The 17,453-nt window shown below is 39.0% G+C and overlaps 2 protein-coding genes across 6 annotated transcripts in view; one reads left to right on the forward strand and one right to left on the reverse strand.

Annotated features, from left to right (window-relative positions):
- AP2A2 (adaptor related protein complex 2 alpha 2 subunit) overlaps nt 1-11,026 on the forward strand; it is a 48,957-nt gene extending 37,931 nt beyond the window's left edge. For 3 of the 5 annotated variants that reach the window (XM_017809948.1, XM_017809958.1, XM_017809985.1), the window contains exons 16-23: nt 590-667; nt 1,568-1,650; nt 2,390-2,479; nt 3,295-3,418; nt 4,186-4,302; nt 4,491-4,560; nt 6,860-6,994; nt 7,813-11,026. In XM_017809948.1, the coding sequence (XP_017665437.1) occupies nt 590-667; nt 1,568-1,650; nt 2,390-2,479; nt 3,295-3,418; nt 4,186-4,302; nt 4,491-4,560; nt 6,860-6,994; nt 7,813-7,890 (775 nt within the window). In that variant the 3' untranslated portion in view covers nt 7,891-11,026. The remainder of the gene's footprint in view (nt 1-589; nt 668-1,567; nt 1,651-2,389; nt 2,480-3,294; nt 3,419-4,185; nt 4,303-4,490; nt 4,561-6,859; nt 6,995-7,812) is intronic. The other 2 variants (XM_017809967.1, XM_017809975.1) reach the window with 1 other exon arrangement.
- Nucleotides 11,027-11,407: 381 nt separating this feature from the next.
- The window catches only part of MUC6 (mucin 6, oligomeric mucus/gel-forming), a 41,301-nt gene continuing 35,255 nt past the window's right edge, over nt 11,408-17,453 (reverse strand). Inside the window, exons 32-34 of the mRNA XM_017806546.1 lie at nt 16,354-16,956; nt 13,571-13,673; nt 11,408-11,820 (exon numbers count right to left, since the gene is read on the reverse strand). Of these exons, the coding sequence (XP_017662035.1) occupies nt 11,643-11,820; nt 13,571-13,673; nt 16,354-16,956 (884 nt within the window). The 3' untranslated portion in view covers nt 11,408-11,642. The remainder of the gene's footprint in view (nt 11,821-13,570; nt 13,674-16,353; nt 16,957-17,453) is intronic.

Here is a 17,453-nt window from a genome sequence, read left to right on the forward strand (position 1 = left end):
AAGTTGCTTTTTACAGTTTCCTGCCTCTTTTTAGTGCTGTTGTCACTTTTGTTTCTAATCTGTTACTTGGGTAAGTCATTCTCTGTGTGCCCGTGTATTCTTGCCTATGCTTAATACTTGTGTGTTTTTAGGAACTGATTGTGCACCTGTAATTAGAAGGGGTGCTAAGGTTGATGAGGTCTCTGCTTCAATGCACACATTTGTAGTAGTTAATATACAGCTGCATTTATGATTTTGAACTAAAACATTTTTGCTGTCACAATTAAACACTGAAAAGGACTTGGTTCTGTAAGAGGTATAAATTTAAGCTACTGAACTCCTTCAGCTATCTCCTGCCTTCATGAAGAATTTCTGTTTTCTAACAGTCTGGGTGGGATGGGGGAGAAAAGTGGGGGAAAACATTGCCTAATGCCTAAAACCTTTCTAGGTGTACTGAGCTAGGGCAGCTAATAAATTTTTCATGCATTAAACTCAGCAGTGCCATTTTTGAGGAAGGAGGTAAAAGAAATAACTAAGCACTAAGCTGTCTTTACTAACTCCTGCTATCTCTGTCGCTACTGCCTTTCTTCCTTTTTGCTGCCTGAACTAGCCCTGACCTGGCTTCATCTGAGGTAGTTTCTGAGGAACCAGCTGATACTGTGCATGATGCTGATGAGCTTTTTCACAAGTAAGCAATACTAAAACCTTGCAAGGCTGGGCAATTTCCAGAATATAGTTATAAAGCAAAACTATATTGTGCATTAACTTAATACCAGCAAAACTAGAGAAACATGTACTGTCAGACTTGTGACTATAGAACACCTCTGTGGATGCTGTGGATTTTGTGACAGGCTCATGAATACACAGGTTAGGGTTGCCTTTACAAGTCAGTGCTATCACACACTGCTCTAAAATGAGGCAGTGCCAGTTGTATATTAAGTTTTGCAACTATTCGCAAATAAAAAAAACCCCACAAGAGTACTTGTCAAAAGTACTGATATTTGGGAGTGTGTTTTAAGTGCCTTGTATGCAAAAGGCAGATGTTTGCTGACCACCTCTTCTGCTTTTAAGCGAGGGGTGACAGAAAGGACTGAAATCACTGCATAATGGACTTTCTCTCTCAAAATGGAAAAAGCACAGCTCTCAGTTCACTTGGGTGATACAGAAATGGTAAAACCAGGGATTCTTTTTTTTTTCAGGTTTAAACAGTCAAAGCTTCAAACTTTTCAATTCTGCACCAACCTAATGAGTTTCAGAAGTTCTCAAGACTAATAAGAAAAATCCTAGTCTGTTGCCTGGTCCTTTATTAGACAGTGTGTGTGTGTGTATAGCATATTGTGGTTTCCTTCCTAGTTTCTCAGACATCCTATCAAATAAAAATTTCAGTTCTTTTAGTGTCCTACAAGTGGTGGTTCTGGTTGTAAAAGTGTCTTTTCTAACTCTGCAGTTTTCTGCAAAGGCCTCTCTCACACTGATGCATTCTAGGTTAACCGCAATCTTCATCCTCTGTGTAAACCCTGAATTTAGTGGTTCTAAATATTGTTTAATGTGGCTCAATTTAAAACACATTTTCCCTCTCTTCCCCTAGGTTTGTGTGTAAAAATAATGGAGTCTTATTTGAAAATCAGTTGCTACAAATTGGCTTGAAATCTGAATTTCGGCAGAACCTGGGTAAGATCTTTTGGGCCAAATGGTTAGGTGTCTGCATTATCAATCTCAATGCCAGCATGATACTGCAGATAGACTTAGTTAATTTTCAGCTACTTAAGAGGAAAATGTGATTATAGGCCTAGGCGGTCTTATGACTCCCTCTGTTTGTGCATCCCTGTCTTCCGTGTGGGCTCTTCTTTCCTTAAATTTTTTGGTTGTTTTGGTAGCTGAGATGAAATGGGAATGTTAAGTGGTACTGTAAACTCCAGCTCTTGCTGCCTAGTTGTATGACTGATACAGCCAGGGTTATAAAGGATCATTCTTCTCAATTTTTATATCTTACAGTATAGCTTATTGTATTAATATGAGACACAATACACTTCAGATTTAATGCATGAGATCCTGGAAGTATCTAGGAAAGGACTGGGAATTGAATACAGGCCAGGACTAGGATTGCTTGCTTCTCCCCTTCTGCAAAACTCTTGGTGGCGTAGTAGCTTCTTTACATAAAAAGTAACATTCTGCAGCAACTGGAAGACTTCCACTGATTATTTAACTGCTTGTGTGACAGCTACTGTGGGAGGGATCTAATGGTTTGGTTAAATCATTTCATTCTGAACTGTGAATAATTTGATAAGAAAAACTATGCTTGGTTCTTAAAAGTTGTTTTAAAGGTAGAAGGCAGTGTATTAGGTAATTAAAACATGAACAGTTCAATATGTGTACCTAAAATTCTGATGTCTCATCCTTTTCTTTCTAGGACGTATGTTCATATTCTATGGTAATAAGACATCAACACAGTTCTTGAATTTTACTCCAACAGTAATCTGCTCAGATGACCTTCAGTCAAATATCCTTAAATGCAGTAGCACATGTCTGTTTTTATTTGGGTTTTATGGTTTATGTTGCACAAAATTGTAATAAAGCTGCTGGATCCAGGCATGGTGTCCTTGAACATGAAGAAATGGGAAACTTGCTGATAGCTTTCCAGAGTTCTCGTAGAAAGAACAAGTCTTCAGCAGGGATGGAAGATTCTTTCTTTAAAGCTCTGGTTTTAAACACAAATTTTAGTCTTGAAATAAGGAGAAATTAGGCTGAACAAATATGTAATGTAGCTTTTTCCACTGTCATTAAGTGGCAGGGGAGAGACATGTCCTTCAAGTACTGTATTAGCAGATAACCTAAAACTTGACATGGAGGTAGAAGAATACACATACACCAAGATGATGACACTTTAAAATAAGCTCCTGATTTATGGCTCATACTTAATGCTTGGTATTGCAAATTTAGGATTTCTGGGAGACTGTGTAATCAGCAGTGTTTGACTCAAGGTATCTCTGTCATGTTCAAAGTAGTCCTGGGGTTTTTATTGTTAAGTCTGTACTTTCATACCTTTTTAAGGGCATCTTTAAGAGAGTATCCAAATTATTGAGAATTGTTGGAGCTTGTAGGTATGTAAGTATGAAAAAAAAAAAACCAAAACAACAACCAACCAAAAAAACCCACCCCACAAACTTTTTTGTCGTACAAGAATTGAGCTTTGAATGTTCAGTAGCACATAGAGAATGAGTGAACGTGATGCTAATTCCTCATATAGTTTATGGGAGGATTTGCTGGTTTTTAAGTTAGCAATTCATTGATCTGTTTCCTTAACTACGTTTTTATGCCTGAATCTTCAGACAAAACCTGTTGACCCCACAGTAGATGGAGGTGCACAGGTTCAACAGGTTGTGAACATCGAATGCGTGTCAGACTTCATGGAAGCTCCAATCCTGAACATTCAGTTCAGGTAAAACACAGGATTCAAATGCTAGTGAATTAAATAGATGAAAGATGTTAAATTTGCCATGGTCCTGTGACTGAAATGTAGAATCTGGACACACAAAGCTCTCTTGGGTAGACTACTTACTTGAAAAATTGATCTAACTAAGCTTTAAGCTACTTGGAACAATGTGGTTTAAAAAAAACAACAAGCGAACGAACAATCAAGAAGCAGCTACTGATAAAATGGCTCCATGACTTCTCTTTCTGCTATCTGTATAAAACAGCAGTCTTCCTGTTTGCTTAAGAAATCTTGACAGGAATATATGCAGTAACTTCTCCCTTCTGGAAACCAAGAACATTTCTGCAAATGACTTGGCCTGAAAATGTATGCAACCAAAAATAGAATCTTGTTCTGTCCACTCAACATCAGCTCAACTTTACGAAATCCTGCTTCCTGGGCTACGTGCTGTTATTCTAGTCTAAAATGGTCTTGTTGGTATTTTTTCACAGGGATATATTTTTCACTCCTTTGGGTGATATCTAGGATAACAATCTATGTTAAAACTGAGAGATCCCTGTTAAAAGTTTGACCAATTCGTGTGCTATCTAAGCAGAGCAAATAAATTCATTTAACAGTGGATTAAACTTTATATTATAAATATCATCTGGATATGATGGATTTTAATCATAAGCAATTGGACCTTAGTGTTCATCCCCTGTTGCTTGGTTGATTTATGCTGAGAGACTGCTGACACTGCCGTATACATTGTGTTCTTTTTATTCCATATGCAGGTATGGTGGAACATTTCAAAATCTTTCAGTAAAATTACCCATCACACTGAATAAGTTTTTCCAGCCAACAGAGATGTCTTCTCAAGACTTTTTTCAGCGTTGGAAGCAACTGAGCAAGTAAGACTTGGTACTTGGGCCTGGGGCGCTTGTGGTGGGCCAAGGGAAGAAAAAGGTGTATTGAGAATGTAGCTGGTGCAGTACCTCATCCCATACTTAATCCTGTAAACTATAAGCTCTCCCAGCAGAATTAATTGCTATTGAACAATGCTGTACATAACACGTGTTTATCTTGCCTTGCCTTGCAGTCCAAAACAAGAAGTACAGAATATCTTCAAAGCAAAACACCCGATGGATGCAGAGATCACAAAAGCAAAGGTAGGTGGTAGTGTAGTGTTTTTAATTCATAGTGTAAGGGGTTAGTGGCATGTCATGTTTTAACCTCAGCTGGCAACTAGGTGCCACACAGCCATGGGATAGGGCAAAGAATAAGGAGGTTAAAAGTGAGAAAACATGTGGGTTGAGATAAAGACAGTTAATAGCTAAAACAAAAACCATGCACGCAAGCAAAGCAAGGAATTAACACTGACAAGCAGGTGTTCAGCCATCCCCAGGACAGCAGGGCTCCCTCACGTGTAACAGTTACTTGGAGAGATTACTTTATAGATAGGAAACTAAGAATATTGACCAGAGATGGACTCTACACAATTTATTTATTCTGACTGGCAAAAGAGACAGATGGTATATGTATGTCTGCATATATGACAGATGATATATGTATATCTTACCTCCACTGAAGAGGTGAAAGGTGTTCTGTATTCAAATGTGTAAGAGGCACTGCCCTTATTTCCATAGCTTGCTACAGTAGCAGGTTATACACAGTGCTAACAACCTTGATAAAGCTTTTTGATGGCAGTTGACTTTGCTATAACAATACACAGTTTTATCTACTAAAAGCAACTGGTAAGAGTGCATGTTTAAAACAGGATTTTAGATCTCATCCTCTGCCTCCACACTTCAGAGCCAGGCTCTGGCAATGAAGTACATTTAAGAGCAAAAAGAAAAGAAACAAAACCAAAATATTACCCTACCTCCTTCCGTCCTTGCTCTTGGAGTTCAGATGGTGAGGAGCTGCAAGAGCTGAGTGGTCAGTGCTCTCAGCATTTGTTTCACAACACCTAGGTGCAGGACCACATCAGAAACAGCTTTAACAGCAGAGCAGGATTTCTTTTGAGGTCAGACTATTACACAGAGACATGTTTTTACCTGCTAGGATTAGTGCTGTATATGGGAGCATTGGCTGTAGGTGAAGGTTGTGATATGGTACAGTCTGCTCTCAATAAATGTCTGAGAAAGTCAGAGAAACCTTTCAGTATTGCAGCACATTAAAACACACAGTGAACACTGCAAGCCTGATTTGCAGACATATTCAGCAAATCTGGAGCTCAAGCAAATTTACATAAAAAATAATCTGAGCTACGAAATACTTGTTTGCTTTTGTACTCTTAGAAAAATTCAAGTTTTGCTATAAGGACAATATAAAGCCTGAGAGGAATAATAAGCAGTAAATAAGAAAAAAGCACCATAGGGACATTAAGATAGATAAAACCATAATACAGGAAGTAGTGGAATCCCCATCCTTGGAAATGTTCAAAAAATGAATGGATGTGGCACTTTGTGATATGGTTTAGTGGGCATGGTGGTATTCAGTCAAAGGGTGGACTTGAACATCTTGGAGGCCTTTTCCAACCTTAATGATTCTGTGATTCTCTGAAAATGCCATCACTATGAACATCCTCCTGTTCCTTCCTTCCCCAGGGTTATATGCTGAGCCAGGACATCATGTAGTTTGGAATATCCCATTGGTCAGTTAGGGTCAGTTGTCCTGGCTGTACCCTGTCCCAGCTTCTTGTGCACCCTCAGCCTCCTCTGGTGGGGTGAGAAGCAGAAAAGGCCTTGGTTCTGTGTGAGCACTGCTCAGCGAGAACTAAAACATCCCTGAATTATCAACACTCTTTTCAGCAGGAATCCAAAACACAGCCCCACACCCTACTAAGAAGAAAATTAACTCTATGCCAACCAAAACCAGCACATGGCATAAGTAAACTTTGTGCATTTTGGTTTATATGGCAATTGGATCATCCTGTTAAATGTTATCCATGTTGTGTAACAGTCTTGGCAGTCCTGAGATGAATGGACTGTTTCTCACTGTGATTTGAATTAGATATAGTCTTCAATAGCAGCTGAAAACTTGAAGCTGTTTAAGAAAACACCAATTCACTGCTTAAAACTGAACTGGAAGATACTTCAAGCCCTAATTTGTACTAGAGTTACTAGTTAGAAAAGTCACTTTTTGTAGAACTGGCTGCCTTAGGCAAAACAGAAGTAACTGTGTAAGACAGGAATGGCTGTATCAAAACCAGGGGAGACTTCTGTTAAATCTTAACTTATTTCTCAGTTGCTTTTGAGAAGAACCTTATTTACAGGAACAGCTCATTAGCAGGGTCATTTTTCAAAAATTCGTTGTAATGAAATTGGTATTGGAGAATTCTTTGTCTTGAACACTTTAAAGTTAGTCTCCTACTTGTTTTGCTATTTGGTGGTGGCTCTGTTTGGGTAGACTTGATATTTGTGTCCTCCTCTCCCCACGTCTGAATCTTCTACATTTCTTTCACAGATAATAGGCTTTGGATCAGCGCTGCTTGAGGAGGTAGATCCCAATCCTGCCAACTTTGTTGGTGCTGGTATCATACATACAAAAACTACTCAGATTGGATGCTTGCTGCGCCTTGAACCCAACCTCCAGGCACAGGTATCTGTGTAACTATCGACAGCTTAAATACAGGTTCTCATTTGAGCTAAATATCTGTGTGTATCTGAAACTCCTTAAGGTATTTAAAAATGACTATTGCAATAGCAGATTGTGACTGCAGGCTCCAACAGGAAATTATATGGTAGCAGCTGGTCCTGCATGACATTATACCATGTCATATACAGCTGCTTCTTCATAGCAATTCCCTTTCCTGTTAGAAGAGATCATTGTAATATTCCAGACTGTCTGTCAAGTCTCATCTTCTCTTGAAGGTTTGAAACATTTAATGTTTTTGTCTTGTGCACCTCAGACAAGGTTAAGTATGCTTTCTTTTGCCATTTTAAGTTAGTAAAAAAGTGGCTAAAAGAGAAAGCATGAACACAATGTTAAGAATATTTTTACTCAAGCTTTTTTGATAGAGGTTTTATCAAAATTAATTAAGGACTAAAAATAAGTTTTGTGTGGTAAGTCTTCTGTTCCCTGAAGAAGTGGTAGTAGAGGGTCTGTAAACTTTTCCACAACATTTACTCTTCTTAAAGAAAAATTTTGGACAACACCTTTCTGTTGAAGGCTAAAAATACTATAATAAAAGTAATTCTCTACAAGCACTTGAATATAAGTTTGGTTCAGCCAGTGGTTTGAAAAAGCTGTATTACTCAGTGGCTGGCTGCCTCTGAATGTTTTGATTTGAGGTCTTTTTCCTACCAAAGCTTACAAAGCAAGTAGGAGGTAACTGTTAGTTTTCACTAGTTGACTGTGCGTTCATTTAATGCCAAACTGTGTTTAAAAAGTAAGTAAAATTTTATGTTCTTTTTCAGATGTACAGGCTCACACTACGAACAAGTAAAGAAGCTGTATCTCAGAGATTATGTGAATTGCTGTCTGAACAGTTTTAATATTAACCATGTCAGTTTTGGTTTTTCCACTTATATCACTGTCATCATACTGCAAATAAATGTCTTGTACATCACTGTCTGAGTACTGCAATGTTAACCAATACCAGCTCCCTGCCTTAATAGGACTTGACCCTTGTTTAAAATTAAGAATATAAAATGTACAGTACAGGGAAGTGACTTTTTCCATTAAAAATGGCTTTTAGTCTGTTACACAAAGGGTGGGAGGGCTGTTTTTGCTCTTTTTTTTTTTGCAGAGGTCAGGCTTTTAACCTTGTTGAAGGGAAGTTGTTTTAGATGTGGTAATCAAGGATTTCAGCTGGAAATAGCTAGTAAACATTCTGCTTCAGTACCTTTAACAGGTACTTCCTCTGCTCTGAGTTGAAAGAAACCAATGTACTGCTGCTCAGTAAGGTTAAATCAGATGTTAAATGTAGAGTCAAAACTTTGTAAAGTGAACGTTCCCACAAGTTGTCTGCTGGATGGGAGGGCAGATTCCAGGATGTGTTTGAATCTGATTCAAGTGAACATTTGTGTTGTGTCACCAATCTTTGTATTTAAAAAATGTCACAGGACCAGAGTCTTAAAATATTAATTGTGAAATATTTTACATCTTAATGTTTTCTGATCTTTGGAAAGTGAACTGAAAGCAAAAGCTATTCTTAATCCTTCTGCTTATCTCTAATAATGAGATGAGCTTCTCTGGTAGGTGGTGAATGAGTATATACTTGTTCCTTGTTACTCAGTGAAGTTAAATACTTTGTTCTCTGTTTTTTCTGTTTTCCATCAGACTTCACAAGTAATAGTCCTAATGATGTGATACAATTAACTGCAGGGTCTAGTATTGTATAAAAGAAGTGAGAAGAAATGGGCCCTTGAAGGGCTCTAAGGCATGCACTCTTAGATGAAAATGTAATTTTAAACAATATTTTCCCCAGTGTACATGAATGGTAAAACTTAAGAGGTTGAATAACTGATATCTGAACAGTTTCCTTTCTGTCAGTGGTAAAAATGTCCAACATGGTGTAGAAAACTTCTGTTGAAACTTAAAGTGGAATACTCAAAAACGTTCAGGTTTTTACAACCAGAGTCTTTTTAACTTGTTTCACATCAGCCTCTCTGCAGAAATTTTGGCTCACGCTCCAGCCTTGAGGTGCAACAAAGGCTGCAAAACCAAAGCAAGTGAGGTAGCCCAGTTAGAAACCGTGGGCAGTTGTAAGCGAGAACTACAGATCATGATGAACAAAATCATCTACTGCTGACGTGAGAAGTGAACCTCAGGTCAAGGTTTCCTCAAGGTTATTTAAAGGCAGCCTGGGACTGGTGTCTCACGCACATACAGACAAGCGTGCCCATGGAGTAAAGGTTTTGAGTAAGAGTGATGACATTGAAAATACATTTAAATGAGGCTGCTGTCGTGCTGCCCAGTGCACAGCAGGGGACAGGATTCTCCATGATTGAGTGTGCCTTGCTTTTTGTCTTCAGTGCTTTGAGTTTAAATGATGGAACTGGGAGATTATAACTTGATTTCGTTGAAGGCTAGTGATTGTACTTGAGTACAAGTGAAAAATGAGGAACAAAGGTTTTGCTGTGATGTGTGTGGATTTTGGGGGATATGTTTTGTTTTTCCAGAAATGGCTTGTAACTATGGATATTAAGACTGAAAATTTGGCTAAAGGCCTGGTCATTCTGCAGAAGTTCTCTTGAACAATTGGCCCCTTTAAGGCCTTTTAAATACTTCTTAATTAAGACTCTTTGATTATAAATATTGTCATTGAAAGTCTTCATGAGCAGTTCCTGCAGTCATGTTGGGCAATTGCAAAATACTAATGGGATACCTTATGTTTTTTCCTCTGGATGGTGTATGTCTCATTATTAGTCCTGTTATGTTAACCATGCTGTTGGCTGCTACATTACAAATCTGATGTGCTGATCTAAAGGGAGTCTTAGCAAAGACAGGGGAGGAGCTTCTGTTTCAACTATTCCAAATCCTGTTGTATATCTGTCCCCCTGTAAAATGTTCTGTGCCCTCATTAAAGGACACCTTGAGAACTGCACTACTTTATTTCACTCTGCTTTGGTTCAAGCTGTGCTAAAATGTGCATTAAAATATGGGAAGGAGGGAGGGGTAAGGGAAAAGTGTCTTTTCAGTGGTGACTGTGTTAAGCTTATGACTGTTCACTTTTTATATTAAATGTCAGCTCAATGAAGCCATGAGCAGAAAAGTGAACAAATTAAATACAAATACTTTATTTTTTTTTTGTTTGTGAATGATGGTTAACTTACCAGTGATGTATCCTGTCAAGCAGACAAAGTAATTTCTGCAGTAAACAGTGTTATTGTTTTTAAGTGCAGTATTTTCAGGCATTGACATGTGAAAATAACTGAATAGCAAAACAGGTAGCATATGTTCATTCTTGACCTACACTCCAGTATGTAACATTTATGGTGATTGTCTTATTTGTATAAAACAAAGTTCTGTCAAATTAAGTGGAGAATTTTCATATAGAAGACTATATATTAGACTATATTCATCAGAAGAACGTATTAAGATTAAATAAATGATTAGAACAGTAATCAAACTGTCCTTTTTTTGTCTGGGAGCATAAAAGTTTAAGAAATACTTGCATGGAATGGTTGTTGTGAAACAATTGATGTGATTTCTTTCTGAAAACCAGTGGGTTTTGTTCACTTGAATCTTATCTGGTCTAAAGATCTCTGTTCCCTCCAGTGAGTGAGTTTGGTTTTGTTGCTGTGTTTAGTCACATGTTATAAATACTCTACTGTAAAAAAAAACCCAAACCAACCAAAACCTTGATGTAAAATCTTTCTTCCTAGAGTGCTTAACACCAGTAAGTATGTGAACAGTGCAGACTGCAGTAAACTGGAGTAGCAGTGGGATAAGGTTGAGGCTAAACAGCACACACCTGTATTACAAATGGGCAGGAGCTGTAAAAAGTTGATGTCACTGTAAAGAGTATCTAAACTGCTAAATAACATCACTTAAGCTCTAAATGTATGCTTCAGATTCTTCTCTGAAACTTGCTAAAAGGGAAAAAAATATGAGCTTTTGTGTACTCATACAGCTTTTTCTTAAATTATTTGCAAACAAAGTAATAAAGAATTCTCTTGACTGGCAGCAAGTAGAAATTGCTTCTGAGTGAACCTGTGTCCTGTTAGATGCATATGGGCTTTGACTTCTTGCAGGGAAATGCCGTCAAATTTCTGTGTTATCCAAAAGCCACTACATGTCTGTGTTAGTAGTGTTTCTAGGGTGCATGCAGAAACCTCACAATTAGCTTTTGGTTCATGTAGCACCTTGCTTTCCAACAGCAGTCATCTATGGATGATGAACACAAGTGCTGTGTCTACCTTCAAAGGAAAGGGAATGGGTCAGTTCTCCCCGTGAAGTGGTGGGCTATTCCACAGGTCCTAGTTCAGCTGTAGTGAACCTAACAGACTATTTTCAGTTAAAATAATTGGCCAAATAATGAAAAGTTAGGAAATTCAATTCCTTCTACTTTATTTGAAAGTCAAATTTCTGTTACTGCACAGTGCGTGGGCCAGTTTTTAGCCTCTGGTTAAATATTATCACCCTGAACAAGGCCATACAGTCTCTGACATGGTCTTCCCTCCCGAACTTCACGCTGCCCATTCTTTTTTTCGTCTCTGCATCCCACCCTCCTGATCAGGAATAATTTATCTGTCAAGTTCACTGACAGTCCAGGCAGCTGCTCAGAAGCCTGTTTGCAAGTCTAGTGTATGCAACTGTCAAAGTTACAAACACAGCCACTAAATACAGTTATGACTGTAGTGAGCCTTTTTCCAGGGTCATCTGGGTCTGGGCATGGTAGTTGGAATTCCTTCTTAAGAAGCTGAAGTGGCCGACAGCAGCCACATGCTGTGATGACCATCATGTTCTCAACATTCAGCCTGTTTGGAAGAGAGGAAGAATGAGTTGGCATTTGTATACAGAATTTTAGGCTTCGGGCTTTTCAAGTATTTGCACTTTTTTTTTTCCTGTGGTAGGAGGTTCAGAGGAAAGAGCACAACACTCAGCTTAATGCTTCTGTCAACTAGAGAACTACAAACAGTGCAGCAAGCGACTGAAGTTCTCATGATGGGTGCTGCAAGAGCTCAGGTGTACTGAGCTGCTGCCTTCCTTTTTAAGAGAGGGTGTTGTCATCTATTAGGCCTCAGACCTCACTGGAAAACTAGTAAGATTTGACTTCCCTGTTCTTTGGACTTCTGAACATTGTAAAGTAACTGTGGATTTAATCTTTTTAAAGCTGTGCACTGGACTACTTTGAGTTTGCAAAAGGTCTCTGTTATGGTCTGTTAACACAAATGCTAAATTGTGTGTTCCCTTTGCATGGTTCATGGAGGAAGGAAAATCCCTTTCTTCCTCTGAGCAGTTAGCACCAGAATCTAAGCTGGTGACTGCATAGTAATATCAGTTGTGGGTTGTGAGGTCAGTTAACAAAGCCACAGTAGACTTGCACGTATCTTGCTGACTTCACAGTAATAAAACACATGTAGGTGAAGTGAAGTGACTGTTTGAACAGGCAGGTGAGGCTTCGAGTCTTTCACGATGCTGCTGTTTTCTTACACTGTTGATTTCTGACAGCGTTCAGCCTACTGCTGGACTTGGTTCTATCTTTGTCAGTGGGAAGCAGTATAAAGGTAGGCTAGAATTCAGGTATGTGAACAAGAAAGTTAAGGAAAAAAAGGTTTTTTTTAAAATCTCCTTTGCAGGGGAGAAAAGTTTCTTGGTTTCAGTTAAAGTTGGGTTTTAACTACAACTTTCCAAATAATTGTGACAAACCTTAACTCTAAAAATCTTCCGCCAGGGTTCACAGCCCTTCTGAATATTCTCAGGATACAAAGTCAGTCACTCAGTTTTTAAAAGGCTGGGGGACACCTGAACTTGCTTTGAAGGGGATAGCTTTTAGCTTCAGGATTAATTTAAATTAGTTATTGCAAAGGCAAAACTCTTCGTTGCTTTTCTTCTTGAACATAGTATTGGCTTGGGTTGTTGGGAATTTAACAATTTTAATTTTTTCCCCCAAATAATTGTGAACTCTAATACTGCTACACTAAGTTTAGTTGTATTGAAGCCTTGATTTTCTGTTGAATAGTCTCCTACTGGGCAAGCAGAACTGCACAGGCTCAGACAGCACTTGTAATTATAAAATATACCTGAATTACATTCATAGGAGAATGTTATGAAACAACTGAAGTAACATTATGTACCCTAGATGAAATTTCTTATTTTACTGTCTTAGCTATTTGAAAACAGTATTTGTAGTCTAAACAACCTTTTCCATCTTTAAAAAGCAAACAAATAAACAAAACCAAAATCCCAACAATCAAACCAACGAAACAGCCCCCCAAACCTGCAGCGTTGACGTCTGTTTATTTTTTTTTTAAAAAACAACAAAAACTTAAGGAAGTGAGATGACATTCCTTCTTTAGAATGTAAATCCCTATACAGTAAATGACCTTATTAATGCTGGTTTTAGTTACCTGCTTTATATGGCAACATAATATATTACTGGGTGGATTCTAACCACATGTTCCTCCCTGACTTTTAAGGAGCAGTAGTTCATAAAATACCACTCCTTACAGATGACTAAGTAAGAAAAACAACTTCAGTACTCTACAGCCTCTGAGCTATCCTTACTTTGTTGAAGATGGACATGATCCTTCGCATCGGCTTAAAGTGACATTTGCAGAACAGCCTTTGTAAGTTATATTTTCTTCATATTCAACTTCTCTACAAGGATCTGTCAAATGTAAAAAAAGAGAAAGAATTATAGCAAGATAAATTTCTGCAAGAGGAGGTTTTAAACTGGGTGCTGAAGATGCATGAGGCACTTATCATGGAGAACAACTAAGAACACAGAGATTGCTGGAATTACAAATGAGGAAAAAAAATTCCTGTTAAGAATGTAGTGCAAATTCAGTCCAGCAGGAAAAAAACTAATCCTCTGCTGAGAACGTTAAGATGCACGTAAAACAACCAGCTGTCTCGTTCTAGTGGAATTATTTCTGGTTCTCAGACTTTGTAGTAGATCTTACTTCCTGGAAAAATGCTTAGCTTACTCATTTTAAGGGTGTAATTTTTTGTAGGCAAACAGAAGTTCACAACTTTCCTTACAAGACAGAATGCCTAATGCTACATACTGATGTACCAATCTCCTATTTTCTCCTGACTTGAAGCATGACACTTAAACACTGTATGAAGCTAAGAGCTGACTGAAAACATAGGTTTTCCAAGGAGTTTAAACACAGTGTTTGAAGTTTATTTTAAGGAGAACAAAGATGTTGAATACTACAAAGGCAATTCACGCACCGCTCACACTTGTTCCTGCACAATTATCTCTTGAGCACAGTCAGGTTCCATGGTTAAAGGTAGGTTATAGATGAAACCTGAACACTATTGCAGGGAAGACTCAGTTAATACTGTAGTATATGTTTGGGAATTTCTTATTGGAAAATAAAAAAACTAATAACTGGACAGTAGACTAAGACTGCAAGGAGCAAAGTCAGTAATGCTTGGTTGGGAATGTAATGTTTGGAAGCACTTCTCTTAGGAAAAGAATGTGAACAAAATCCAAAGCAGGCCCCTAAACCATAACTGTACTGTGGAAAATCCTTCTGCTTATGAGAGTTCTTACTTGGATTCCCATTCTGTGAGGTGAAAATCATGAGGATGAAGGGCAAGCAGGGTCAAATCCTGCCTCCTTGGGTCAAACTGTCATTTCCCAATGCTCGAGCAGTCAGTCAGTTCGAGGCTCTTTTCTGCTAAAACTGCAATGAGCCTCTTTGGTACTGCAGCACTTGTGTGACAGCAGGATGAAGGACAGACTTGCATTTAATCACTTCTCTGCAAGTAGGTAATTCTCCCATGCCTTGTGGCTGAGCTGACTGACCTGGCCAGGCTGCACTCTGACAATGTTAATGGTGGAAACGGAGATGAAAGGTTCAGCTACAGGTAACTGTACCCACTATTGTATATTGATTCTAACATCACTCTTTGAGAGTAGTAGTTAACCACAAATGCAGTTTTCTTACATGACTATTTGGAACCCTTTGTATAATCAGTCTTCTGGATTAAGACTGATGTCTTGGTTGAATGAAGCATGGTATTCTGCTTTGTTCATTCTTCCTTCCTGTTAGAGTTCCTGGTTCAGTGGAGCTGATTGTAATGACAAAATGAAGGACTTTGTGTGAGGATTCACAACTAAGGAAGTAGCATATTTATCTGTGGAAAAGTTCTGAACACATGCTTCAAAGACAAAAAGATACAAATACTTATAATCTCATTATTAAGCAGGGCAGAAAAGGGGCAGGCCTATAGGATGCTGCATATCCCTCCTGATTCTTGAAAAAGATAAGGCAAGTGAAGAATGTACTTTCTTTAGGAATTAAACACATGGAAAATGAGAACAAGCAGTGAAGTCAGTATATGACAGCGGACAAGGCAATAGGGAACAAGGCAGTATGATGTGGCTAAAGTACACGTTCTAGATAGTTTCTCCTTTGTATGTTGAAAACTCCCAAAAGAGAATGCAAAGTGGCTAAATTGAGATGTTAACTCTTCTCTTGGTCCTCAAACGGTGATTAAAACAAAAATGAACCATACAGTAAACCTACCTTCCATTCATAGATTGAACAGTGCATGTGTCACTCTGGTTTATTCTTAGGTGTTAACCCATATCCTAGAAAGCATTGAATAAAAACTTCCTCATTGTTTCTAAATAAGAGTAGAAACTAGGCCTCTGCTACTTATACAGGGTACAGTTAAAATCTTAGATAGCTCTTGTGCATCCACACCATGTTTCTGACTCCTATACTGCAAATCCTAAAGTAGGACAGTTCCATTTCAAAGTAGTAGATAGATATTGCTTTGTGTGCATCGCTTTTCATGAAATGGTGTGGAAATTATAGAAAATAGTATTCCTTCAGTCAAAAAATATTAGGTGATTAATTATGCACAGGAACCAAAAAGCATCTCTGTACCTTGAAAAATGGGAAAACAGTATCCAGCAGAAGAGAGAACAAAAATGCTGAACTGTGCAAAGTATATGAGAGCTAACAAGAGGGCTGCAAGGTAAGTCAAAAGATACCTTTTATTTGAACAGGCTGTCTTTCTTACAGTGCTTTTGAAGATTAGAAAATAGAGGTTCTGTGACTCTCCTGATCTGCATCCTGTCAGACTCTTTAACTCATGCTTTTTAATGTCTACAGTATTGTATAGCAGGGAATCAGCTTATGAAATCTAAGACATCAGACAACTTCTCTACAAAAAGTAACTGCATAAGGGGCAAAAAGAAAAGATGGAGCCAATGGGTACAAATGGTATCACAGATAAAGAATATGTAAAGAAAAAAATCATGCACTCGTGAAATAAAAAAAGGTATTAAAAAGCATGATATAGGAAATGCTATGGATATACATTACCATGTGGAACTGTGGATGGCACAATGGAGGACAAGGACGTTGAAAGTCTAGAGGTGAAAGAAGGAGATGAGGTCGTGCGGGCAGTGGTTAATGTTGTTGTTCGCAAGGTGCTCCTTTCAGCCGACTCTGTAGAAGCAGTAGTGATCACAAGGGGAGCAAATGTCATCGTTGTAGATAAAACAGTCGGGACCAACACTGGAGTGGATTTGGCAGAGATACTGGTAGGAACGGCTAAGGAAGATGTTTTGCCATATGGAGGCAATGTGGTGTTTTGGAAAGAAGAATACGGAGTACTCCCAGAAGACCTAAAGGTGGAAGTAGTGAGGGGTGTAGGTGTAGGCATTGTGCTGACGGTTGCAGACAAAGAAGAGAATGTAGACGAGGCAGTAGATGGCAGCCGGGTGCTGAGTGGGCTGCTGGGGGCAGGTGGAGAGCTGGGATTTGGAGATGTTGTTGCCAGAGGGAGTTCTGTGCTGCTTGGTGGGCTGGTCTCTGTGGAGACAGAGGTCTTGGAGGTGCTGCTGATGGAGGTGGTAGCCGTGGTCTTCTGTGTGGTCAGAGGTGGCTCAATGTGTGGCACGGTTGACATTTTATGTGTGAAGGCTGTTGGGAGGAAAGCACAGGTCAGTTGAGGATGAGGGAAAGAGGGGGAGGGAAAGGAGGTGGGCTTATTGCCTTGGGCTAAGGCAATAAGCAAGAAAAGCAGCCCTATGTTATACTGTGTATTCCTGTGAAAAGAGGGAGGTTTGGACTTCTGTCTCCATCCATAAGCCTCCACGTCACACTTCGACTCAGTCATGGCCCCTCAGTGTGCCAGGCGATGGTGGAGTGACCCTGGCTGAATGTAAAGTGCCCACCCAGCCTCTCGCTCACTCCCCCTCTTCAGGCATTGAGGAGAAAATTGCAAATGCCAAAGCAAGAATATCCAAGTGCGTCTGGATCAAGACAGTTTTTAGAAGTGAAGAAACTAAAGGAAAACAAACCAAGACCCACCCACTCACTGAGGCAGTCACTCACTGCCTCACTCTGCTGGCCAATGCCCAGCCAGTCTCCAAGCAATGGCTACTTTTGAAAAAGTGTCCTGCCCCTCCATTGCACTG

Source organism: Lepidothrix coronata, unplaced genomic scaffold, assembly GCF_001604755.1.
Source record: "Lepidothrix coronata isolate B3197 unplaced genomic scaffold, Lepidothrix_coronata-1.0 Scaffold1, whole genome shotgun sequence".
NCBI classification, from domain to species: domain Eukaryota; kingdom Metazoa; phylum Chordata; class Aves; order Passeriformes; family Pipridae; genus Lepidothrix; species Lepidothrix coronata.